Source organism: Tinamus guttatus, unplaced genomic scaffold, assembly GCF_059628265.1.
Source record: "Tinamus guttatus ecotype Peru unplaced genomic scaffold, ASM5962826v1 Tinamus_guttatus_pri_ptg000368l, whole genome shotgun sequence".
NCBI classification, from domain to species: Eukaryota; Metazoa; Chordata; class Aves; order Tinamiformes; family Tinamidae; genus Tinamus; species Tinamus guttatus.
Window position 1 is genome coordinate 1,087,374 of NW_028288902.1, and position 27,641 is coordinate 1,115,014.

Here is a 27,641-nt window from a genome sequence, read left to right on the forward strand (position 1 = left end):
AAGGGAAAGAGGGTAGCTGTTATCCTGAAAAGGTAAAGGCTGCTCGCCTTGAAGTGACTATTACTCAGCTGGAAACATATAAACAGAAGAAACCAGGCTGTGTTAGTTCTGCTGCAGTTTAAGCATAAATGTGTGTTGAAAAACAAGGGAACTTCCCCTTAAACATTTATGGCATGTGGTGGTCAACCAATTATACAATATGGTGGAGATTTATTAAAAGACTTTAAATCACATATGAGACACCAAAACATTTACCTGACAGCCTGTGTTAGAAGATACCTAACACTCCTTTATTCTTGTTTAAGTGGAACCACTGAGTAGAACAGTGGTGATAAGGCTGAGCTTTCTTTGAGGCCATAGGAGAAGGCAATGAGATACAAGAGACTGACAAGATATACTCAAAGCACTATCCAAGCATATAATGTCTCCAGTCTTAATAAATTTGTGCCAAAGCATAGTTTCATAGTTTTTTTATATAAATATTTTTGAACAATCAATAGTTTGGCTCATGCTTGAAACAGACATTTTTGAAATGTGTGAACTAGATAAAATATTTCCTGTGGATCAAAAAATGAAAGAAAAGAAAAAGAAAAGAAAAGAAAAGAAAAGAAAAGAAAAGAAAAGAAAAGAAAAGAAAAGAAAAGAAAAGAAAAGAAAAGAAAAGAAAAGAAAAGAAAAGAAAGGAAAAGAAAGGAAAAGAAAGGAAAGGAAAAGAAAGGAAAAGAAAAGAAAAGAAAAGAAAAGAAAAGAAAAGAAAAGAAAAGAAAAGAAAAGAAAAGAAAAGAAAAGAAAAGAAAAGAAAAGAAAAAGAAAGAAAAGAAAAGGTTGCCGCCTAACTCAGAGCAAAAATTTTGTAAATTAAATCTGAAAAAAAATGTTTTGATTGTTATCCGGTTATCCGTACTAAAAAAAAAACCATAACAGCAATATTTCACTTCCAAAATGTTAGAATGTGATGAGATGGAAATATTTGAAAAAGTGATCTGAACTCAAGAAGATTTGTTCAGCATTTGTTAACCTTTTGATCAAAAATCTTTTTAGAGTTGTGTTGATTTTCTGTAGACACACTGAAAAAAATATTTTGATAAACCTTAGAAGAAAATCTAGGAAAGAGGAACCATAATACAGGACAATTTGTCTGTATTTTTCACAGATTTATTCACTAGAGGTAGTGCTTTGAATTGTGCTCTTATGTGAAGACTTAAGTAATAATCCAGATATTGAAAGATCCGCTAGCAAACACTTTCTTTTTTCATTAAGTAAAGACAGGGTGGAAAAGCCAGAAGTATAGGTGTGAGACTGTATAAAAAAGATGAGGATAAAGACAAACATTGCAGTTTATCAACTATCCAAAAGAGAGAAGAGAGGAAAACCATTATAAAATGCAATTACACTATGCAATATTTCTATATTGTTGACTTATTTTGACTAAAACTAAGAATCAAAAAGCCAACATTTTACAGCACTGACAAACCTTCCAAATGATAACCAAGGTCAGCAGTAAGCTCTGCTGTAAAAATCCCCCAAAGGATATTAGCTGTAATGAAAATTTCCTCATTCTTGAATAGTTTCATCAAACCTTACTTCCTTCTCATAGAAAGTAAAGAAGATAAGTCAGGAAAATTATCCAATTTCTTTGTTTACAAACAGTTCCTTCTCAGAAATAAAAAAAAATGCCGACCTAAGCATGGCAGTTAGGCCATGATCATACGTTACAGTTTTTCAAGTCCAAACATGTGATGTTAACGTCCGCTATATGGTAACCAGTTACCTAGAGGTCATGGATGTGCTGATTGAGTTAGAGAGTGGTTGAAGACACCAGTGGAAAGTCAAATCTGTCTGATGAGTCCAAGCTCTAATGAACTAAACGTGGAATGAATTACAGAATCACAGACTGGTTGAGGCTGAAGGAGACCTAGAGCACATTGCATGTGGTTGCATCCAGGCAGGTTGTGAATATTTCCAAAGGGGACTCCACAACCTCTCTTTGCAAAAATGGATATAAACTGAAAATGAATGGACTATTCTTTAATACTTTATTTGAGAAACTTTCTTCAACTTAGCGATCTTAGTTAGATGTTTTACCACCACATCTCCATTTCCCTCTCCTTCTCCTTTCTTTTTATTGAATATATTGTGGTATTTTGATTCAAAGTTCATGTATTTTGAGAATACTAATTGTTATACAAGCCATAAAGTTAGATTAAGCTACCTGGGAACCCTACAATGATCTATCTGGCAATAATCTATATTTAACTTTCTGATCAACATTTGAATCTTCCTTCTTCTGCTGAGTCTTTTTCTTCATTGTTGTTGGAAATGAAAAGCAGTAAATAGACTACATAACTGAATAATAAATAGACTTATTTTAAAGTAAGCTTTTTCCGCTTAATACAGGCTTCATATTGTCTACATGAAATTTGAAGTATAACATTCTTATTAAAGAAATGTATGGGTTGCTCTTTTTATGGAAACAGATACAGAACTCAAGCTAAGTACTAAAAATACATGATATTTAATATATTTAGCATTCTTTCTCATGCAGTTCCATTCTCAGAGATAAACACACACTCGTGTATACATATCTATGTTTATCTATTTTTTTTGGTCCTAAGTAAATATAAACTTAAAAAAAAACCTGTTCTGACTCTGGAGACAATGCAGCAACTCTAATGTCTCTAAAAGCTTAGGGGATGCAAAACAGATAACAATATTTCCATTTCATAATACCTAGAGGTATTAGTACTGGTAGATCAGTTTTAAGGGCACAAAACAGAATAAAGGAAGATTTATGTGGCATAAAATCCATATCTTGCTCAGCTCCCAGGTAGAATAACATTTATCAGTCCAAATGTATTAGATACACTCCATTAATTTATAAGAGGAAAGGAATCTAGGACATGAAAATTCTTGTTGACTTCTTTCTTTTCCATCTTTTTTTTTTTAATATGATCACTGAAAAAAAAGTATTTTTCTTAGTTCTTGTCTAAACAGAGAGTGCTTTGTATAAGAGATGAATAACGTCCTGCAACTTAAATGTATAACAACTAATCAGAATCGCTATAACAGTACGGATTGATTTGTAGCAGCATCAAGGTGCCACAGAATGTTTTCCATTTTTATAATGAGGCCATCTTTGGGTCTATTCTATATTTATATTCACTGAAGGAGCTACAGTTTCTTTAAGAAGTACATAAACTAGGCTACACATATTTAATGTATTCTTACTTTGATTTCTTACTGCTATAGTACATGTTGAAAACAAATCCCCTTCATCTCTGTGTTTTGACTCACAGTCAGCCTACTGATGCCTTATATTTTTTCTTCATTATCTATAATATCAAACTAGACAATACCTTGCTTAAAGATTTTTTTTCTTAATATAAAGATAATTTTCTAAACCTATTGTAACAATTAATACTTAATGCAGAGACATTAATCAAAAACAACCTGAAGTGACTCAGTCTGAACAGTATGAACATTTCATATAAAGTGAAATCATGAAAAAAAGAAGCCAATGACATACCAGTCTTCCAAAAAGGCAAGAAGGAGGACCCAGGCAACTACAGGCCAGTCAACCTCACCTCCGTCCCCGGAAAAGTGATGGAATGGCTCATACTGGCCGTTGTCTCCAAGCACGTGGAGGACGAGAAGGTGCTCAAGAGTAATCAGCATGGATTCACCAAGGGGAAATCATGCTTGCCTAACCTGATAGCCTTCTATGATGGAATGACCAGCTGGATAGATGAGGGGAGAGCGGTGGATGTCATCTATCTCGACTTCACCAAGGCTTTTGACATCGTCCCTTATAACATCCCCCTGGGCAAGCTCCAGAAGTGTGGGATAGATGAGTGGACAGTGAGGTGGATTAGGAATTGGCCTGGAGAAGAGAAGGCTGAGAGAAGACCTCATCAGTGTCTATAAATACCTCAAGGGAGGCAGTGAGGAGGATGGTGCTGGCCTCTTTTCAGTGGTGGCCACTGATAGAACTAGAGGAAATGGCCAGAAACTAACGCTTCAAAAGTTTCACAGGAACTTAAGGAAAAATTTCTTAACAGTGAGGGTGACAGAGCACTGGAACAGGCTGCCCGGAGAGGTTGTGGAGTCTCCTTCTCTGGAGATCTTCAAAACCTGCTTGGACGCAGTCCTGTGCCACATGCTCTAGGTGACCCTACGTGTGCAGGGGGTTGGACTAGATGATCTCTAGAGGTCCCTTGCAACCTTAAGCATTCTATGATCTGTGAAAAAAGATGAAAATAAATGCAGTAATATTACTTGAAGTTGCATTAATGCAAGTTATGCTCATGAAGTTCTAGATTGTATCCTGCAAATCAAGTGATTTAAGAGCAAGTACAGTTTTGTAATTTTGGTCATCTGCTCAGCAGAGTCAATGCAGCTATCCATCCTGACTTGCTTTATTTTTATTTCTGTTTCCTCTCAGTCTTTAAAGTCCAGAGGAACTCTAAGCCTTACAAGAAGCAACTTGCTAACAATGGTACATTTTTTTTCTTTTACAAAATACAAAATTACACAAGCTGATTTACATTTTTGTCAAAGAGTCCTCAAGAATTTGCTGAAATAGACCCTTATTCCTTCATTTTTAAATTACTCATTATACAACAAATGCTTTATACAGGATCTGGAACTGCTATTAGAGTGTCATTTCTGGCATGCAGATGAAAAGAAAAGCAAAATGATTCTGATAATGTTTAAATCAATTCATAAAAATATTCTTTTTTTTTTTTTCTCAAGCAGAGCTAAGTAAAAACACTGAGTATTCTCTGACTTTTACCTCTACTTCAGAAACCTTTAGATGAATAGTATTAATAGCCTTATATGTACATTTAAAGAAGGCTAAAAGAGACAGAAAATAAATAAATAAATAAATAAATAAATAAGCAAGTATTGGTAAATACTAAAATGTCATACACCTATTTTTGTATTATACTTCCATAATATTTCTAGGCATGTCTGCATTTCTGACACATTCTCTGTGTTTGTATAACAGTAACTAAAATTACATGATTCAACAGTGTCTGTAAAGAAGTCTGTTTTCTCTGTACTTTTGGCAATATTCCCACTCAGTCCTCCTTTTCATAAAACATTTACTACTGTCTACAGTGATTTCATAAAATTAGATAATACGGGAACTTTGACAGAAATCAAGGAGAAAAAAAACAATGCTTCTGTAATAAATACCACCCCAAGGAAATGGCTAACACACCCTGTGTGTGTGTGATAGCCCATCAAAGCCTGGGTGCTGGGAGACTACCTCTGCACACTGGCCACAGCCCTAATCTTTCTTCCCCCAAAAGGCTACACTTTGTAGTTTTAAACTGATGCCAGGAGATAGCCAAGTCACCATGATAAATGCCAGTCAGCAAGGATGAGCATAGCAATGTGTTTTTTTTTTTTTTCCTGAAATGCTAGGAAGAAACATAAATAAGTGATCAGTGGTACTGATTCTGGCTCTAAATGTATTGTTTTTATGTAGATGTTAAAGTTTTTTTTTCTTTTTTCTTTTTTCTTTTTGCTATTCTGTAAATATGTATGGAGTTATGCACCATGTAATTTAGAAAAGTTAACTTCAGGTTAGTGAGTTCCTGTGTATATATCCATTTTTAAAAGCATAAAAATGACCCATTTTTTAATCCAGGTGTATTCATGCTGATTGTTATTTGCATTAGTACATGTTGATGCTGGGTATGATTTATGTTTTGCATGCTCTGCTATAGGAGCTTTTTTTTTTCAAGAAAAGCTAAAATAAGTTAGTCTCAAAGCAGAAATTTTTAGACTGATTTATAACATATCTTTTCAAGCTAACAATGCGAAACTTCATAATATTTAAGAGTGTTTAATTGTAATTCTGCAACTCAGCAGTTCTTAGGTTCCACTTATGATCAACGAGGTCACTGAAAAAAAAAAGAAAAGAAGAAAAAAAAATATTCTGCATCAAAACTAATTGTTCAGCTCTGGTATTGCCACATTTATTGTGAGAGCAGCCAAATGGTGCAACACATCACGGTCTTCTTTAAACCTAATTTACTTTTGTGTTCATAGCAATTTCAATATCCCTCACTAAAGTGAGGCTTATGAATAGGTATTTGAAAAACTAATTTTTACACAGGAAGGAAGGAAGGAAGGAAGGAAGGAAGGAAGGAAGGAAGGAAGGAAGGAAGGAAGGAAGGAAGGAAGGAAGGAAGGAAGGAGAGAAAGAGAGAGAGAGAGAAAGAGAGAGAGAGAGAGAGAGAGAAAGAAGAAAAGAAAAGAAAGAAAAGAAAGAAGGAAAGAAGGAAAGAAAGAAGAAAAGAAAGAAGGAAAGAAAGAAGGAAAGAAGGAAAGAAGGAAAGAGGGAAAGAGGGAAAGAGGGAAAGAAGGAAAGAAGGAAAGAAAGAAGGAAAAGAAGGAAAGAAGGAAAGAAAGAAGGAAAGGAAGAAGGAAAGAAAGAAAGAAGAAAGAAAGAAGGAAAGAAAGAAAGAAGGAAAGAAAGAAGGAAAGAAAGAAGGAAAGAAGGAAGGAAGGCGAAGGAAGGAAGGAAGAAGGAAGGAAGGAAGGAAGGAAGGAAGGAAGGAAGAAGGAAGGAAGGAAGGAAGGAAGGAAGGAAGGAAGAAAGGAAGAAAGAAAGAAAGGAAGAAAGAAAGAAAGAAAGAAAGAAAGAAAGGAAGAAAGGAAGAAAGAAAGGAAGAAAGAAAGAAAGAAAGAAAGAAAGAAAGAAAGAAAGAAAGAAAGAAAGAAAGAAAGAAAGAAAGAAAGAAAGAAAAGAAAGAAAGAAAAGAAAGAAAGAAAGAAAGAAAGAAAGAAAGAAAGAAAGAAAGAAAGAAAGAAAGAAAGAAAGAAAGAAAGAAAGAAAGGAGAGAAAGAAAAGAAGAGGACAAGAGGTGGAACCCAGGCACCTATAAAAGAGATGTTATAAATAGACACAATGTAACACCAGGCACATATTTTTCACAAAGTGGCCTGCATGCTTCTGTAATGGAGAGAGACAGAAATAGAATCAGCGCATGATATGTGAATCACAAATGCTATTCTTGGAAAACTATTGTTTTCTTCTGAGAGAACTGTTGTTATAAGCTTGTAATTTAAGCAATAAATGCATTAATATTATTATAAAATAGTGGCAAATAGAACTACTTTGAATAATTAATGTTCTGCAGAAGAGAATACATTTTTTGAGCTGATATTTAACAACAACTAACAGTCTATGTGCTTGTGTGAATATAAATTTAAAATTGCATTTTCCAAACTCACAAATGTGTTGGTGATGTCACGTAAATACTATCATTAATGACATGCGCAATGTACCTCTGCCACAATAGATTACTTCTCTGTAAGTGAAAAATCACCCCTATAAAGTCCAAAATACAGGGAGGTTATATTACAAACTAAACTTAATTAAATTTATACACTTTAATGATCCCATCAAGGTCATTCAAGAGGCATAACTCAATGTATAGAAATGTCCCAGCAAAAACATTTGGCAGTTTTATTGCAGACAGAGGTCTCATCCTGAAATATTATCCATTCCAGTAGATGCTCCAGGTGAAAAATTTAGTTCAGTGTGGTAATATTCGTATTTGGGTACTTTTACTGAAGAGGAATCACATTTCTGAAAAGGTTAAAATTAATCACAATGAATCAAATGAATCCAAGGAATGAATCAAAATTATCACTAACCTGAAATTACAGAGTAATTTATACATCTCAGGTATTTATCATAGTTGTTTTATCTGTCTCCAAAACAGTCTTACTGAAAGCCTGCTAGTCATAAATACATAAATACTGCATGCTTACGCATTAGAATGATAAACATGGCCGAGATAACGTTTATTAAGAGGCATTCACTATAATATAAATGAACAAGTCTAAATGTTTATGATAACATTTATAACCTTTTTTCCTCATATGGCTGTGGAATTTCTCATGACATAAATGGATTTTTCTTTCATGAAATAATATTGGCATCTTTTATATATATATTTATATATTTATGTTTTTTATATTTTAAATATATTTTATATATATTAGTATATATATAAAATATATATATTTAAATTATACATACATAACATATTAACTTGTAAATATCTGTACTCACTAGTGAATTAAAATAACTTAAAAAATTGCAACTAAAAGGCAATATATAAAAGAGTTAGTTTTTGGTACCCTGAGCCTTGCCACAACAGATTTAGGTATAAAACTTGCCTCTACATTTTGCTAACTATGAGAACCAGACTACCAAACAAGTTTTGAAAATTCTTCTGTTAAAAAGGAAGAAGAATTTTCATGATTGTGGTAGTTCATGAAAGGAAAAGGAGAGATTACAACATAGCACTGTCACAGCTATAATTGTGGCAAATTGAAAGTAAGAGATATGCTGTTGATCTGGAGCTGATCATTGGAAAAGCAAAAAAAGCTATCATCTACTATTTATTCTTCATAGTCATCTGCCAATCCATTTTTTAGCCAGTAAAAAAACATTTCTCTTTTTTTCATCCTTTTTTGGCAATGACCGTCTTTTGCGTGAATATATGCGCGTCCACGTGAACACAATATTCATAAATGTTCATTCCTCATTGCTTCCTATTTATTATCCCCTATAATTATTTATGACATTTTTACACTTTCTTAAAAATCTTTGGCTACTTTACCTCAAAGGAGAACAACATTTTGTCATTTAGATATCAAGCAGAAGGCACAGAGAACAAAAAGCAAGTATTTTATATATATTTGCACAGATTAGTAAGTCTTATAAGACCTATAGTCTTTAACTTTTTAAGACGTATTGTCTCTAACTAGGATCAATGCACTAATAATCTGGAAAAGAACTCCTTCAGCTAATAGATTCATTGTGAAAAATTCAATCAAATCTAGTTAAGTTTAGTATTGACATTCGATTTCTCTTTCTTGTATAAATTGCCCATCATATTCATGTTCTCAAAACAAAAATTCTTTCTTGTTGACCCTGCACACAATCTTACAGGTGCATCTTTTCTCCCAAAATAATATTCTATCTGATTTAACTGGAAATGATTTCTTATATATTGCTACAAGTAACGACATGTAATTTCAGAGAAAGCAAAACATATATGTAAGTTTGTATGTTCATTGTTCAATTATTTGCTTCTTTATTATTTTTGTTTTCCTCTCCTTACTCTCTTTGTAGTCCTCTTCTAGTATTAATTTCATGTTGTTTAATTAAACTTCAAACTGAAAGCACTCGGTCTACCTATGACATTTCTATGGACCATTTATTATGAATTATGGACCTTAAGTGGATCATTACATCTCATCTGCATATTCAGAATATATAAAACTAGAAGCATAAATCTGGATGTATTTATAGCTTTAAAGTGTTCTGAGAAGTCATCATATTTAGATCATTGCCCATAACATTGGTCAATTATTTCCAAATGAAGTCTACCCACTTCTTGCAGGTAACTATCCATAGGAGAAAGACGTTGTCCTCTAAAAAAAATGGTTGTGTTATTGAGATATAAAAGAGGAATGAGACGTTAAATGCTTTGTCCACAGGATTCACTACCTAAGCAAAGCATACGTAGCACTTAGAGAGTCATACTCATGGACTGCAAATGCTAGCTTAGCAGTGAGTCACAGATGCGTGTCATTGTTACCAGCAAAATACATAAAACTGCTCATTTGGTGATACAACACCGACATTAAAATAGTGTATCTGGCAACTGCAAACACTAGTTTGGAGATCCTGCAATTGCTGAAAGTAAGAAACAATGTTTTGGTGGCTTCTCTTTCAAATCTATTATGACTTTAGTTGGCTCATAGAAAATCAAAAGATCCCTTTAATAGGATTGTTTTTCTAAAGAAAATGTTAAAATAATAATAAAAGTCCAAACAAAACTAGGCCTGTTCTGGCTCTGTTCTGGGCCTGTTCAGCCTGGAGAAGAGAAGGCTGAGAGGGGATCTAATCAGTGTCTATCAGTACCTGAAGGGAGGGAGTGAGGAGGATGGTGCTGGCCTCTTTTCAGTGGTGGCCACTAACAGAACTAGAGGTAATGGCCACAAACTGAAGCACCAAAAGTTCCACAGGAACTTAAGGAAAATTTTTTTAACAGTGAGGGTGACAGAGCATTGGAACAGGCTGCCAAGAGAGATTGTGGAGTCTCCTTCTCTGGAGATCTTCAAATCCCTCTTGGACGCAGCCCTGTGCCACATGCTCTAGGTGACCCTACGCGTGCAGGAGGGTTGGGCTAGATGACCTCTAGAGATCCCTTCCAACCTTAAGCATTCTATGATTCTATGATTCTATGAAAACAATTTTAATGCTGTCATATTTATGAGTTCAGGGAGTATTTGAGGAAAGAAGAAAGGTAAAAGGAAAAGGAAATGAAAAAAGAAGCAGAAGGGGAAAGGAGAAAAGCAAAATATAGATATTTTTATTATATAAATACAGTGAGTAATAGTATAATAGTGGGGTAATGACAGGTGTAAAACTTCATTTTTTTTGCCAGGTTTTAGTAAAAGGGGAGACAGAGCAAACCTGAGGAAGAGGAGGAGGAAAGGACACAAGTAAATTCAGCAGTCCAGGCAAAATAAGTTTTATGCTCAAAATAAGAATCCTTGTCTGTTTTCTTTCTTTATTTTTGTTTCTCTTTTCAAAGAACTTTAAAAGTGAGATGCGCGGATATTGATAAAATCTCTTTTAATTACAGAATGTCATGTAAAGGTGATTGATACTGAATATTCTGCCTTCTCAACCAAAAAGACTTAAAGCAAATGTGAATTAGCTATAAATATGAAAAAAGAAATCAAAAATAAAATGTGAAGCCCAGAAGTTATCCTAAGATTATCCTCTGAATCAGCACTAGTAACTGCATTTATGTGGTGTAGTTGTGCCTGAATCAGTAGCCTTGATTTTGCCCATGAGGAAGTAGAAAGATTAGAGACAGCTTAGGGGACAGTTTCAGAAGTTTTCAGATATTTTGGAAGTGTTTCACAGTTTCAGAATAGAACTTTTTTGCAATTTATTTAAACTTTAGACCCTAAAATTTAACCAATTCTTTTAAAATTTTAATTTTAGGAGAATCTTTATCAAAGTTCAGCTTTCTGAACAAAAGGGATGTTGATTAATTAATTAATAATTTAAGAATAAATTTTATTCACTTCTACTCCTGTTTTACTTGCTTCTCCTTAACTTATCAAGATTATTCATACATTAACAACAAAAATATACACACCTGAGAGTAACACTCTTTCCAACAGAGAGAGAAAACACTTACAGGGTATTTATTAGCCATATCATAACTGAGTAGATGTCACTTTATCTTTGCATTTTCCCATACCTACCTTTTCATCCCTGGAGTCTTTTTAGAGACCCACAGACATATCTCTTCAGAATATATGACTTTAGTAAAAATATTGTTAAAGACACACTTTTAGATTTCCGTATACAAAATGAGCTTCATATAGTGAGTTTTTCAATTTTTCATCCATTTCTTATGAACATTCACATGCTATTTCTTCTGTGGGCTTGTTCAACACATTCACTTTTCATGGTCCGCAATCAATGAAAACATTATGACTTCCTCTAACGAGGGGGAAAATATAATTTCCTTTGTAAAAAGAACATTCCATAAAATATGACTAAGTAAGCAAGAGTCATGAAAAAGAAGGAGAGAAAGCCTGTGACTTAACCAATGGGGAGGGAAAAAAAAAAGATATTATTGTGGAGCGAGGCAAAGGTATTTATGGCATGGACTAGAAAGGAAAATGTTCTCTTCATAGCCCCTTGTCTGGTGGCAGCAGAGGGTTCATCCCCATGGGCTGTAACTCCAGAACATGAGGAGGAAAATATGTATATAAGTAAATAAATAAAAGTCTAGATCTGGTATGCTCAAACAAATAGGAAAATATTTGAGCCCTGCTGAAAAAGCAACATGCAATGGCTTAGTGACCTAGTGCCATCTTATTGCATTTGCAGACATTATTTTTGTGGCTATTGAAACAGGCATATTTTCTTTCCTGACATCGGGAAATAAAACAAGCCACCACTGACAGAAACCTTATTCCCCATGAACTAATGTAAAGCAGCTTACTTTTAATGGTTGCAATGCACCATAAATTCAAAATAAATTAGTCGCCATTAAAATACAGGCTTCTTATGATTTGTAATACAGATGCTGCCTAGACACCATGCACTCCCGGAGTCACCTTTCATCTCAGAAGTTATGTTGATATTCTTCAGCCAGAACATATTAAAATCATCTGGTGAATATACTCGCCTCTGTGAGGATTTAACATGTGTGCTTGTGATGAGAATATTACTTAGGTTTACTAGTAAAAGAATTATTTTCTTCCATAGGAGGAACTATGTTTCTCTGGTAAGATTTAATACATCTGCCTGAGAAGTGGTTGGTTAGAAAGTTGACTGATCTAGGCAATAAGTATATCTGAACACTTTCTCAAGTAGATTTTTTTATAACAAATTGAGAAATGATCGAAAAACATATCATACAAATGTATTCTTTTGTATTAATCCCACATCCCACTTCAGCTCTATCTCTCTGTGAGCATAGTGAAAAGCTTTGCACTCAGCTTATTGCTTATATTTGAGAAAGTAAATATAAAAAGCATCTAAGTCAGTATGGCAGTGATTCTTAAATGTCTGCACACTCTTTGCACAAGTGTAAATTACAGCACACTGTGAAAGACAAGAGAATCTCTCCCATATATATTAATTTTGTGATGGTCTATTTGATTTTTTAAGGAACAACATGTAAAATTGAACCAGAATTATGTGAAACATTAACATCCATTTTATTCCCAAGATGATTATATTTTCCATAATTTTATAGAAAAATCAGAATGTGATAGTCAAAATGATTGCTGAGTCTATCAACAATCAGACAGACATCGCTCATATTGATTGCATTTTCTTCATTCTCTTTTCATGTGAGAATCAGAAAATTTCACGTCACTACCACTGATGGGTTTGTTTGTTGCTCCAACAATACTTTAGAAAAGCCACACAGTCAGAGTTCCTTATTCTACTCTACTCAGTTCACTTTGCAGTACAGGATTTCTGTGAAATACAATACATTAACTTTTCACTTGCAACAAATTTAAATTAGGAGAAAGACCCATAATTACAGTCAGATTGTACTATGCCCTTATATATTTATTTTAATATCCCACATTTTAAGGTCTCTGAAACAAAAATTAGAAATAAGCTTGATTCCAGTAACCTATAAACTGATTATCTGTTGTTAACAGTCAGGGAAACATGTTTAAGCACCATTTTAAGAAACAAGTTACCAACAGTTTTTTAGTGGGAAAGTTTTTATTCAAGTAAATATTCCTCAAACGCTCCTCTCAGTTCTTTATATATGTCTCATAAAATGATGTACCTTTTAAAAGAAGGTAGAAATTTCCTTCCCCCTCCCCTTAATAATAAAAAATCGAATTACTACATAGCACTATGCTAAACAGTAAAACAAGAAAACAACATGAATAAACCTGCTTAGATAAGGTTTTTTTTTTTCAAATAAGTACTTTTTATTGAAAAAAATCCTTTCTAGACACAAGTAAAAATGAAATATGAAGCAAAGATAAGCTTACCGATATATGTCATATCAAAAAGTATAATCAAATGATTATCTAAAGTGAATAGCTTCAGTTTTGCTCAAATACATCCTCACAGTTAATGTTTACCTCTTTTGTATTTTCTTATGTGGCGATGATACGAATCATTTATAGATAATATAATACTATGTCATTTTAAGTTTGATGATAGAAATAAAAATGGGATGTCCATGAGTACTTCTGGAAGTACTTGAAGTCATTGAAAGTATATTGCCACAAGACCTTGATATTACAAAATGTATAATATATGTGATATATAATATATATAATATATAAAAATGTATAAACATTTATTTAAGCAAACACATTTATATGTGTACAAATATAAACATATGCTTACATGTTGACTTCAAATGATAAATTTACTTTAGCTTTAAACTTGATGGGATCACTTATGTATTTAAAATGAAATATACATTCCAGGCTTAGCACCATACTGGCCATTCTTCAAAGTGAGTTGCAGGCAGTTATTTTACATGTCTGTGATAAGAGTATAACAGTGCCAATGAAAAGTGTCAATCACCACCATGTATATGAATAGATCTGTTGTAAATTTTCCTACAGTCATCTTTTATTTTTTCCAGTGCCACTAGCCAAACAATGACCCTGGAATACTTGGCTATAAATTCACATAAGCTCTAAGATTCACCGTATGTTGCACATGACCTAAACTTCTTTATCAATAAAGCATTTATGTGCTTGTTTTTAGTTCATTTCTTTTACTGCATTTTACTGGGCAGATGTCCAGGAAAAAAAAAAAAGGAAAAAAGAAAGCATAAGAAATGGCATGCTGCTTCTCACCAGCTTTAAAACTTTATGTTGCTTGATTAAATGTTTCATGATAACATTTATAAAGTCTTTGTTTCTTATGAACTGAATAGTTCTTGTAAAGAGAATTTCTAGGTAGCACATGCAGAAGTAAAATGTCCAGTTCTTTGCTGACTCGCTGCTCTGAAAAACAGAACTAGATTCTCAGTAGGTGAATACTGAGTCACCTAATTTGAGATATGTAGCACTTAGTAACATTGCAATAGGAAAGGATTAATTCTGCCCTTTGGGTGCAAGCAAACTGCTCTGCTCTGTTCAGAACAGATCTGCTCTTGAAGATTTTCTGAATAAAATTTGACTCCCAAGGATACAAGATCACTTTGTCTTCCAGGGAAGGCCGAGCAGGACACTTGTGTCCCTATGGGACGCGAGACCTGCCCTGATGGCCATTGCAAGGAGTCCTCAGGAGGACCTGCCACTAAGCCGTTCCTAAGAATGCATTATTTTCTACTAGGTAGAAAACAGCAAGATGGACATGAGGATAAATCTGTAGCACTGCAAGATGTAGGCGCAGGGCAGCAACCTTATAAGTAAGGTCTGTACTGTGTACAGAAGTGGCACTGCCAGGCAACACTGATACAGATATATTTGGGGATTTCGATACAAAAGACTGAGGTATTCAACTTCCAAATCATTCAAAGAGCAGAAAAAAAAAACAGATTCATAGATTTCTTAATCAGCTACAAAAGAATTTAAACTCTGTTAATCATTAGACAAACCAGCTATTATCCTATTTGTGTTTTCTTCTTATCTGATGATGGAGTTAGGAGGAATTATGGGTATGATAAAAGATATTGCAAGATTAGGGAAACCTTATAAACTAATAGATAGTTTTAAGATTACCAGGAAGTTCTAATGATACCAAAACTTGCACAATCAAGTTGATGTTGCTGAAATGTGATGGAATTACAACCTCTGCAACATAAAAGGCCTGGGAAAGCTGGAAAAGAAAATCAAACCTTTACCAGTACGAGCTCAAATCAGAGGTATTTAGAGATTTCATATGTCTCTATGTGTCCAAGTTCCCACTTATTTCAAAAGAAATTTAAGCACCTAAACAGGAATAAAATACAGCACAACTCTGGGAGTTTCCCTTAGTCTTTCAGTACCTCTAAAGACAGCATTTATTTTATCAGACTTTTAATCTGTTTTTTTGATTTCTGATTTCAAGGGAGAAACATAGACTATGTTAGGATAGGGAAACAATCATGTGGGGTGATATCACTTAAGATGTGTAAAAAACATACCTAACAATTTTTCTAGGTTGCTTTAGCAGTCCAAAGACAGAGAAGACTTTCTAAAACATGATTTATCCAATGCATTTTGGATATCAAACTTAGAAAGGGATGAGTGTGAAATGCTTATTTTTCTTGAGTATCAAGAGAAGATGACTAAACAACTAGTTCAGGTGTAGGTGTCTATGCTGCAGAAAACTGAACAGATGAATCCTGTCCATAAGGTCTTTATATACTGTTGTTAAAAACTTGCAAGTTTAGCATGACTTCATTCAAAATCTTGAAAGAGATAAAACAATGATGATAAGTGTTTCAAAGTGGCATACATAGGTAAACAGGGTGCATAAGGTGTAGAAGTTCTCAGTGGAAAAGTGTTGCAAGAAGTGTTTGAACTAGTCAGAAAATCAACATCTTATTTCACAATACAGTCTCCTAGTTTAATCACGTTCTTTGATTTAGCTGTCTAGCTATAGCAGACACTCATCAGAACAAGTCAGGTGAAACTGCAGTGAAAATGCTTAACTGTTTCTTGACACAGAATCACAGAATGGTTGAAGTTAGAAGGGACTTCTAGAGATCATCTAGTCTAAGAAACCTAGAGCATGTGGCACAGGGTCTCATCCAGGCATTTAAAAAAGAAAAACTGCCAAATTTTGTGGAAAAGAATAGCAAACTTTTTCTACTAAACTATTTTTTTCAAGGTCAGAGATAATAATAAAGTTAAATTTTCAAACATAGATAAACCTACTAAAGCTGCATTTGTATCAGATTTTTTGGGGATCACATCAGTGATCTTAATAGAATATGAATGTTAGACAGATTAAAAGGTTGTGATCGATCGAAAAGGTCTTTGTATGGTATACATGTCTGTAAATGTCATATGTGATTGCTGCCAAAATCTTGAAAACCAGTTAGTTTCTTAAAAGAGCATCTAAAGTAATCACAACAGACAATTTAAAACGACCTCATTCTTTGAATTCTGTAGTTCCACTGGCATCAGCACAAACCTGTCTCTAAGTCCATGGTTCAAACTGCTATGTAAACAGTAACTTATCTATGTATCTTTATGAAACACCTTAAAAATCTCTGCTGTTGCTGTTTTATTCCAGTCTGGAAATATCTTATAGCTATCTTAGTTCAACTCTGTTTCCCATGAATATATCCTTCAAAATAAACAAGGAAATATTTCTTAGAGATTCCAAAACAATAGATCAGTAAAATCCTATAATAACTTCTTTGAAAATTGCTAGGTTTATTATTTCATTTAAAGTGCTGATATGATTACAATGGTATACACAGCATGAGTAGATAGACTTTTCCTTCCCCAGAGTACTTCTCTGCTATGTGCTTAAGTATCTCATGATTCCCAGTTACGCTGGACCATTGTTTCATTACCTTTGAATTCTCCAGCACACATCAAAAATACAACCGTTGTACGATCCAGGGATATGAAAAACTATATGGGAACTGATCCAACTTAATTAGTACGCGCAAAGTAAGCATTCTCTCGCCAAAGTTTTCCAGGCTGAATGAACATATCAAAGGCCTGAGTTTGTCCCTTGATATTTATCTTAAACAAACCCAAAGCTTTAGTCTCTTAGAAATGCATTTTATGATGTATTCTATTTATTATTGTTTGACTTTGACCCATTACTTGAAATTGAGAGAGAAAAAAGGAATCTTGATAATGAAAAAACTGTTGATATCAACTACTTATAGAAAGATCTAACTATAAAAGCAATTAAGATGAAGACAATTACTCAGGTTCAAGGAGGAAAAAGGTGCTTAACTAGTGTTCATTAGTTTTGTATGATATACATCAAATCATTATTCAAACCTATGGGTTAGAATGCTGAAAGACTGTGGTAGGAGCATGGAGGGAATTCTTTGCCAGTTAAGTATTTTTCTGATACTTATAAAATGATCATACAATAAAAGACAAAACAAGAATTTATTTCTGTCAAAGGCATTATGTCTTTAGCTTTGAGACTGGTTTTGCAAGGGCAACTTATTAGACCCCAGTAAAACCTTGAAAAAATTGGATGCCAAAGATATTTCGAATGCTTAACAATTAGATCTTATCTGCTTAGCCAATCATGAAAAGTTGCAAAGGTGCAGAAGGCAAAAAAGGTCCCACCTACACAAAAAGACTATTTGCAAACAAACTATAAGAAGACCTGAAATAAAGTGGTTTTTTTTGTAACTCTTTTTCTCCCATGTCTATTTTAAGAGTATTTTCTGATTATTATTAGGGCAGGTATGAATCTTCAAAACAATATCTTCTGCCTCAGAACAGTGTCCTACGAGATACAGCTTTGCTAAACTGAAAGGTGTCTAAATAATATCAGAAGTCTCTGTATTACCCTTCAGAGCTTTTATAAGACTTCTTTACCATTCAGGTCTTTTTTCAAAAACAGAACTACCATAAATATATAATATTTTTGTTACTCTTGATATTTCCTTTTTTGTACTTATCTCAACTTGTTAGTTAGACTCATAATGGTCTGTTCTCATGTCATCTCATTATGACCTCTTTTTCTTTGTCTGCAAGTCTCAAATTAACTGACATAGATGTTCTACATATATTTTAAGCTAAATGTGAAGTATTTCCTCATGCCCATGAGGCATTTGGAAAGTTGATAAGTTCTACTTTGAAGGACACTCTAAATGAAGTTATTAAAATTCAACACTTTGCATATTCCAATGGCAAAAAAAAACCATACATCCCTGACAACACAGGACACAGGTCAGTTCAAGAAAACTTCTCAGTCTTCTTATCCATGTCCACTCAATTCCTCGTGCCAGCATTTACAAAATCAAAAAAAAAAAAAAAAAAAAGTTGGGAAGAAGAACGCATAGGTCTGTCCAAAAGTAAAAAACCATAGCCATCTGTTGTTTGTGTTACATGGATTTTGCAACTGTCATTTCCACTATGCACGCCATTTCATCTTCACAGCAATATCACTGAAACACCCACTGAGATAAAATCACAAATATTTTGAACATACCATATGATATGTTATTTTCCAAATTAATATTTGACAAAGTCACAAAAATAACTTGTTTGTAGATTACTTTTGAGTTGCCACCTGAGAAAACATTTCAGTACATTCTGCTATATGAAAATAGTTAACCTGAAACTTGAATAACTTACGAAATATAGAAAGAGAGGAAGCTACTCAATAATGTACCTTTTAAACGTAGGTGTATTTTGAAAAGCAGCAACTATTTGTTCTTACATATCATCTTTCATAAAAAAGTCTCTCAATGTCTGTTCTATATGATTTATCCAGAATTTCTCTGAGAATCAGACCAGCAAGACTGTCCTACATCTCACAGTTGGGTATGTCCCAAAGAATTTGGCAGCTCTCAAGCTAATAACATCTGTAACCCAATGTTACACCCCAAAAGTCATTTTTGAAACAAAAAAAAAATGAAATTGCCTTTGGAAAATGATAGAAAAAGAGTTAAAAATAAGTGAGAAAACCAAGAGTTTATTTTCTCTAAGGAAATCTGAAATACAAGGTCATCTGCGCCTGCAATGAACAGACCTGTCACAAGGCTTTTACAGATACCACGAAGGGTCCTATCAAGCTTACCTTGAAAACAGTGAAAATGTTTTTATTAGAAATAGATTGAGCTTGGATAAGGATCTTTCTAATCACCCTTGGCTGGTTAATGTTGTGCAAAGTGAAAATCAAAGCTCGGAGAAGAGATGAACGAACTGAAAAAACTTAGTGTCAAGTACGTTTTTTCTTTGTCTTAAATTTTCTTAATTTCTTTAATTCTTAGGGTTAGCCATGCTGTTAGTGTATATATATGGTTCTATAAATTCATATGGGCATATACATAGGTGTACATACACTCACAAACAAGAGCTGCCCTGTCGATTTAAATCAGCTATTTCCACCTTAATCCAAATTTTCTCTTCCAGAAACAAGTCTGGGGCTTCAGTCACAGTATCTTGTATGCAGAAGTCCGTCCCAAAATCATCACCCTTAATTTAAAAAAAATGAAATTGTCAGTCTCTGCTCAGGAGAGCTAGAAGGCTGAGTTGCTATGGAGACTGAACTCCTACTCTTCTCCAGAGGATGCTTTCTTCAAGAAGTGACTGAACAGGAGAGGCTGTCCAGTACCTGTAACCTTGATCACATTACAGGATTTTGCTTTTTTGGGATGGCTTTCAAGTAAACTCTAACAAACACATAGGAGACCAGAGTGAGGGAGAAAAAGAGATAGTCTAGGCTATCTCTTGAGAAAGCAAAAGGTATCACCATCAAAGAGAAAAATCAAAACAACTCTTCCTCCCCACCAAAAAAACAGACAAACAAAAAAACAAAAAAAAAAGTATGAAACAGTATCAAAGTGTACATTACATCAGATTGAGAGGGGAAAATATAAGAGTTTCATATTGATTTGATTTATCAGATTTGTCACCTCTGTTTAGTGCTTTTCTAACAGGGAGTATGCTGTGCTTGACCTATTTGCTGGAATTAACCAGGACTCCAGGAGACCATATGGAATGCCAGATGGTCTGCTATAATTTAATGCCATTTATTCTAAGTATGAAGTAAGTGATAAACATAATTAACATTCTTTTAGCTCCTTACTGGATGTCTTTTATTAGTTCCCTTTTCCTCTCCCATTTTTTTTTCTTTCGTCAGACCTCGAAAGGTAAGTTAATACCTTGTTACTGAAACACAGATGCCAGCTAATTACTGCAAGAGGCTGCAGCCTGCAAAGCAAAGAGCGCCTGCCCAGATTCTAACTTATTCACTGACCTCACTGTGATGATTAATAGGTTGAATGCTAAACTCTAATGAGGATGACAGATCTTAGATATTCTCAGGTTACCTTAATTAGTTAGATGAGCAGTATTCATCACAGACATACGTGTCTCACTTCGTTGCAAACAATGCATCTTGCACTCACATTCTTAAAGTGCGTTTCACAGTGCAGCACATCAAATGCTAAGGAATTAAGCCACCTCCAGACACAAAAACAATGGAGTGATTTCCTTCTGAAATGTTCTTCCTGATCGCTATTTCATATTCTGCCAGTGATTGTTTAAAAGGCCTATTTTTTAGGAAGTGTTTCTAGAGAAGCTATGGCTTCAAAGAATGTTTGTACAAGGCAGAGTTGCTCATTCTCAGTATTTTAAAGCCATGAGATATTAAAAAACTTTGCCTACTGTTCCTGTGCTAGTAGTAGTTACAGTCAAGGGGATAGGTGTTAATATACCGAGAATGGGTAGTAAACCATTTTATAATTTTAATATCAATTCACAGACAAAGTTAGCAAGCTATTATTTACAATAGCGAAAGAAGTATTAAACAGAAGGCAGAAGTACTGATTGCTCTGTAGCTTACATTAAATGTTGTGCATATTGAAACCAGTATATAAAAATGACCAGAGCTGAACTCCCTCTTCTTACCCTCTATTCTGTTAATAAAACTTGGGTGAGCTTTGGTGAGATGACAAAAATGACATGAAATACATGCTATTTGAAAATGAAGATAAATGTACAGCATCTGTTTCAACAATAAAATTTTATTTCATAAAATTTAGCTTTTTTTTTTTTAGAATAAAAAGCAGTTAAAAAAAGAGTCAAGGTAAAAAGTCAAAGAACAAGAAAAGGCGGAAGAAAAATGACGCTTTTGAATATCTGTACTCCTTCCCTATTTAAAACAGCTCAGCACTGGTTTTGGGTGCTCTACAGTACAAGCAAGGGCACTGCATGTGCATCCTGAAGAGGCAGCTCCTGAAGAGAGGCCGTGAATGCGACCTGCTCTCTGTGAGCCTGACCATCATGCAGGCTGCCTTCGCAGGCCTTGTGGAGAGGCCACTCAGATGTGCCTGGCAGGGTGCTAGTCAAGCAGGTCTGAGAACACGAAGCACCACGTATTCCAAAGGGACACACATTTCCAGGCTCATTGCTCAATAGCCATTTGGTGTCCAAAGGTAACATAACATATAGTACAAATACAATTACTCTTTTATTTCACTCTTAAATGTATCATTCCTGGTTACCTCTTCACTCAGTGATTTTTCTCATGGCTGTTGCTGCTTCTGTAAAATGCTGTATGATTCTCTACTGGCACATGAATAAAAATGGGATCAAAATATCTGAACAGCAAACTCTTCCTGAAATTGACACCGCTTCTAAGGTCCTCTTTATAGAGTTTCTATCTATTTTACAGGGTTTCTCCCTAGGGTTTTCTAGGTTTATTGGACCTGTCGATACTGTTTTTTATTATTATAAAATATCCCTTCTGAAAAACATTTGTAGTGCTCTGTAATGATTAATGCTACTATTGCTACTATGCTACTATTAATGATACTGCACCTGGAAGTGCTACTGTCACACTGTTTTCAGAATATGTATAGGTGTATATGTGCATGTGTGTCTGTGTCTATATACATCACTATAAACAGTCTGAGATGTTCCAAGTAGGTATCTCATAATTTTAAAAGAAAGATCATCAAACCACAATGTCAGATCTATTGCCTGAAATAACCTCCTATCCAGACCTTTGGACTTCCTGAAAAACTGTTTTGCCAAAATAGCAGTTAGTTCCTCCTCCTAGTTAGTTTCCTCCAAAATATCCCCAAAGAATGAAGAAACAAAGCAGAATTTATCAATCAGTCCTTGAGGCTGAGAAACACAGAATCTACTACAGTAGGCTTAGTGCATTTAATACTTTAAACTAATTTTATGCTTTAAAACCCTTTTCCATCTGTCTTGATCTTCCTCACAAGAATAAAACTGTCTGAGAATATTTGCTCACTGTTCGTATCAGCCCCAAAACGAGGACTATATACTCTACTCAGTTGTCATAGAGATGACATGCATGAAATATGGCTCTCAATCTAAGCAGAAAGTAACCATTGGATTTTGTTTTAGGACGAATAAGGACAAGATATGAAACAGTTGCATATAGAGGATTAGCTACGGCAGATTGAAGGTCACTCACTGTCATAATCTTAATTTTCTGTATGTAAATTCCATCATGAGGTCTACTGAGAGGCCTCACTGAGGCACCGGAAACTGAGTGAATGTGGCCCTATTTCCAGGAGAAGTTACTTGGACATTGCTTTGTTGGAAAATGTGGTTCTCAGAAGCTGCGAATTGAGATCAAAGTTGCTAAACAGAGCGAGGAAGAACAAACAAAACACATAAGGGGAAAATGAATAGAAAGAGAATAGAAAACCAATTTTAAAAGGAAAAGTAAACACTAATGATGATACAGTGAGAAAATGTATAGTTAGGTAAATTCATCAGACAATAATAAAAAGATCAAGTAATAAGTTTAAAGGCTTTTAGTGCTTTAAGACCATTCAAAAAATCTATGTTTTTTTGTTAATTTCATAAATGTCTTACCTCCTGCATACATGACAGCCAGCATTATGGATGATATCCAAGCTATCTCACTATATGATGTGTGGAAGATTTCCTGTATTTCTTTGAAGAATACTGTGATGGCTTTGGGGAATGCATAGGAAAATCCGATGGAAATAAAAGCCCCAAAGACTACAACCCATCCCCAACCTCCATCTGGAGGTGGGTACTGCGGCGCTGTTACTGCTGGTGGCATTTTCAGTCTAGATCTCCTTTCCAAAGGGTCTGAAAAAGAAGAGCAGAAATAGTGTTTCAGATAATTTTCCTTTTTCCTATATCAAACTTTTTTATTCAGTCATCAGCCTCATGGATTAAAAAAGAATATATTCAGAGCCCCAAACCAACTACAGAATGTGAATGCCTGCTACAAAATAAAATCTGGCCACAAAACAAGTTTATGTGGCAAAAATCCTTCAAATGTCCTATTCTGTATAACTATTCCATATAATTGATTTCAGTCACTGAAATTGTATTTTGCAATTAATCATTTATTGGAAAGTGACACATTTGTGTGTATAAATTTATGTAGCTCTATTGTCTTCAATGTGGATTTAGCAAAAAAATGACAAAAAGTCACTGTTTACTGATTTACTAATCCTAGATGTTGTTTTATTTGCAACATTTAGAAGTACCTCAGCAAAATCATCAGCAAGGAGTTTCTGACAGTGATTTTATCATGTGCTATCGGTATCCAGTTGTCGATCACTGTTGAAAGTTCTTTCTTTTCTCATGACAAAAAAAATTAAAAGCAAGTTTTACATTGAGATTTAAAATGACCTGTTTCTCTATAATATAAGTTACAAAAATTACAATTCTGTACTGTACCCATATTCTTAAAATTTCAGTTGGCATATTGATTTATGTTGATATTGCTTGTAGAAACAAGGAAGAGACTGATAGTACTATTTTTACTCTATTTTTCACACATTAAATTATGTCAGGAAATCATTCACCAATTACCTTACAAACTTTTAACAGCTTTCTTCTAATTTGTAATTTGCTATATCAGGGGCCTCCTAAGCGATATCCTACACACCTGCTGAGAGATGCAAGCAAGAATTTCAGGGAGAACAAGAAACTATAGGAAATTCACATAAAACTCCTGAAACTAGTTTTAGTTTTAGACTTTTATTATCATTCTGACATCTAAAACCTTAAGCTTACTATATTCTGCATTACCTTTTTAGAAAAGCTCTAGTAGAGAGAATATACTTCGTAATTCTGAGATTGTTCCACTATAAGATCCTCTTACTCTGCAAATGCAAAGCTGGTGTCCACTTGTGCTTTACTCTGTGCATTGCAGTCTACACAGGCACTAGGAACTCATAATATCACTGTCCTCTCTACTTCTTTCCTGAGATTTTTTGGCACCTCATTGCACTCGACTGGTCAGCTGCTATGCCCGTATCCAAATTTGTGGACCTTAACAGGAGGTGTTAAGTAGGTGGGTTTCCATTATGCTTATGCTTACCAGAGAATCTCCATGTGATTTTTTTCCGTGCCACTTATGGCACATTCCAATTTGTCATCACGAACTGCATTAGTTTTGGAAGTGATAGGATTACCTTAACAAAAAACTAAAATATTAAGTGTCAGTTTATATTAAACTCTCAGGAATATGCCTGCAGTACTCTCAGGGTAAATGGCATGTAGCACTGCATATAATTTATACTACAAAACTAACAAAGTGTTCCTTTTAAGATTAACTGTCACTAGGTAAGCCTGTGATAGAAACCCACTGATTCGCCACTTTACTGAAGCTGATTGTAAACATCATCCTTATAATGACAGACCTCTATAAGGGGTTTAGTAAAGCACAAAGACCTTTTCTATAATAGGTCAAAAAATCCAAGAAAATTTGGCTTCTGTATGATATCATGCAGATCTGCTGCTAGGAGGAATAAGTATCTGTTCCTCGGTACACAGAGAACATGAATCTTTTCATATCAATGTCAAAAAAGAACCTCCAGCCTGTATCCTGTTCCGTTAATATTGCTCCCAGCTTAATATTAGTCCACTCATGTACGTCAGTAAGGGAAAACCTGAGCCTGTCACTGGCAGAAGATGAACAAAAAGGGATAATTCTGGTTGCTTGCTTTAACGAAGGAGTTTTAAATCTTGTTTGATCTTTGCTAAATAAGGTCACATTTGAAAGAACAGAACCTCTGAAAATCTGCTGTACCTTATAACACACATACCAGCTATCAATTACTTTCACAAACACAGCTATACAAATTGTGAAAAGTAGAACAATTATTCTATGGGTTAACCAAGTGATGGTGAACAACAGAGCTTTCTGTTGACCCAGAAAAGTTACTTTGCTTAATTAAGTCTTCTTTTAGTTATTTCCTAGAAGTATGTTAACTATTATTTTCCCATATTTCAAAGATTTAAGCAGAAAGCATAAATTTAACTAATGTCAACAATATCAAATTATTGCTTTCTATTAAAAAAAAGACCACTATCAATTTACTGAGAAAGTACTCAATTTCAAAAATATAATACATAACCACTTTGAAAAATCGCTACAATCACATTAGTCTGAAGATAGTTCTTGGAGGGCTAAAACATCAGATCTTTGGGAAAACTGCTGCAGTAAAAGACTGTGTGTTAACTTACGCTAGACATTACCCTGTCACAAAGCAATGATCTGGATCACTGTATCTCACACCTCCTGTTGATCCTACAGAGAACAGTTAATAATAGCTTCCAGGATAGTCCTTTATGATCTGGATGGCCAATTTTAGGTCCAGTTAATAAAAGGTGAAAAGGGGAAAAGTAATAAATATATGTCTGCACAGAGAGAAACAAAATATTCATTATGTCAGAAATGTGAAGTAAATCCAGCATCTCAAATATCCCACACCTGCTTAGGAGCTAAAAGCAACTTTCTCCTGTTAAATCTTCATTTAATCTCCCTGAAATTGAACTCCTCCCAGAGCACAATATCTAGCACAGTAATAACCCTAAGCCTAAGCCTAACTTGTAGGATTTGAATAATAGCAGGGCCATACAGAAAAGGGCAAAAACTACTAGCAACCATAACAAAATAGCACTTTGAATGAGAGGATAAAAATGCTGGCAAGAGAAGAGATTGGAGAGAGAGAGAGAGATGAAGCATTGTCAAGTAAAATGTCTTTGTAGCTTTTCAGAGCTCTGAGAGCATTTTAAGATCTGTGAAGAAAGAAAGGGATGTAATAAAAGATATAAAACAAACATTTGTGAGCTTTTCATTTTCATTTCATTTTCTTTTTTTTTTCTTTTTTTTTTTTTTTTTCGGTTGAAGGGCATAGTGTCCCAGCAAGCAACCAAAAAAAAAAAAAAAAAAAAAGCATTTGCGTAAATAAAGGTCACTACCGGGGTGCTTGTGTGCTTAAACAGTCATGTGAGCTCCATCATGTGCTTGGAGCTAGCAGGAGAGTACTACTCATTCCTATGCTTTTATAGGCAAGAAATGGGTGAAGAATGTGGCTTGCCATGCACACAGATAAGAAACAGGGGAATAGTGACTGAAGCTTTTTCTGAGTGAAGCCATCAATCTCAGCTCTCTCCGTCAGCTACAGGGAGATGGCTCAGCTTTTCCATACCCTGCATCAGTCTGTGCACAAGGATTCTTTCTCCTGAACTCCTTCTATTTCTCCTGTATAAATCTCATTTATGTGAGCAGGGAACACGAACACAGCTTGCTGTAATGGGATCTGCATGTATCCACTAATAAATAGTAGGAAAGAAACATGATAAGAGGACAACTGGAAAAATTTAGTAGGCAGTATTTTTATTATATAAAATAAAACACTGGAATTAAAGAGAAGAAAAAAATAAAAGAAGGAAAGAGAATGAGATAAGGAGGAAGAAGGAATGAGATAAGAAGGAAAGAAAACGATTTTTAAAAGACAAAGAAAAAGGAAAGGAAAAAAGTGAGGAAACAAAAAGAGAGATTGAAACAACAAGGTCGAACTAAAAGCAAAAGCTATAGACAAATAATGCATCTTGATAACACTCACTGTAGACTTCAGTCACTCATGATCAGCCTGTTCAAATTGCTCATGTACCAACGCTCCATTAATATTCTGGAGTTGCCAGCTGCCAAAGCCAGCTACAAATACAACAGCTTGTCAAAGAATATTCTGAAAAGGGGTTACTTTTTCTTATATAGAGATATTCTGATTTTAGCAGGAGGGTTTATTTATTTATTTTTTGCAAACATTAGAGTGAATGTTTCCTTCCCTACTTGCATTCTATTATCTGACTTGTCCTCAATAAGACCCATGAATCCTTGACTCAGCAGCCTCCAGTCTAAGCATAAAAGTATGTGAAAAATCTGTCTGTAGTTGCTTTAGAATAGTAGGAATATTTTGCATGTGTGAAGTGTATTCCAGATCCACATAGCAAGTCAAGGACAACAAAGATCTTGGCAATTTTGAACAAATGTTTGTCTCATAATGTCCCTGTAAAATGATTCAGAATTATCATCCACTTTCAGACTTTGGAAATAAATGACTAAGTCTTGTAGCAAATCAGTGGCAGAGCTGCAGTGTGGACTAGCATCTGAGTGAACTGTGAAT

General features: G+C 34.5%; 1 protein-coding gene across 1 annotated transcript in view; it reads right to left on the bottom strand.

Moving 5' to 3' along the window:
* SLC16A7 (solute carrier family 16 member 7) overlaps positions 1–27,641 on the bottom strand; it is a 75,436-nt gene that overhangs the window by 7,051 nt on the left and 40,744 nt on the right. The window contains exon 2 of the mRNA XM_088530386.1: positions 23,059–23,301. Coding sequence (XP_088386512.1) covers positions 23,059–23,272 — 214 coding nt within the window. The 5' untranslated portion in view covers positions 23,273–23,301. The remainder of the gene's footprint in view (positions 1–23,058; positions 23,302–27,641) is intronic.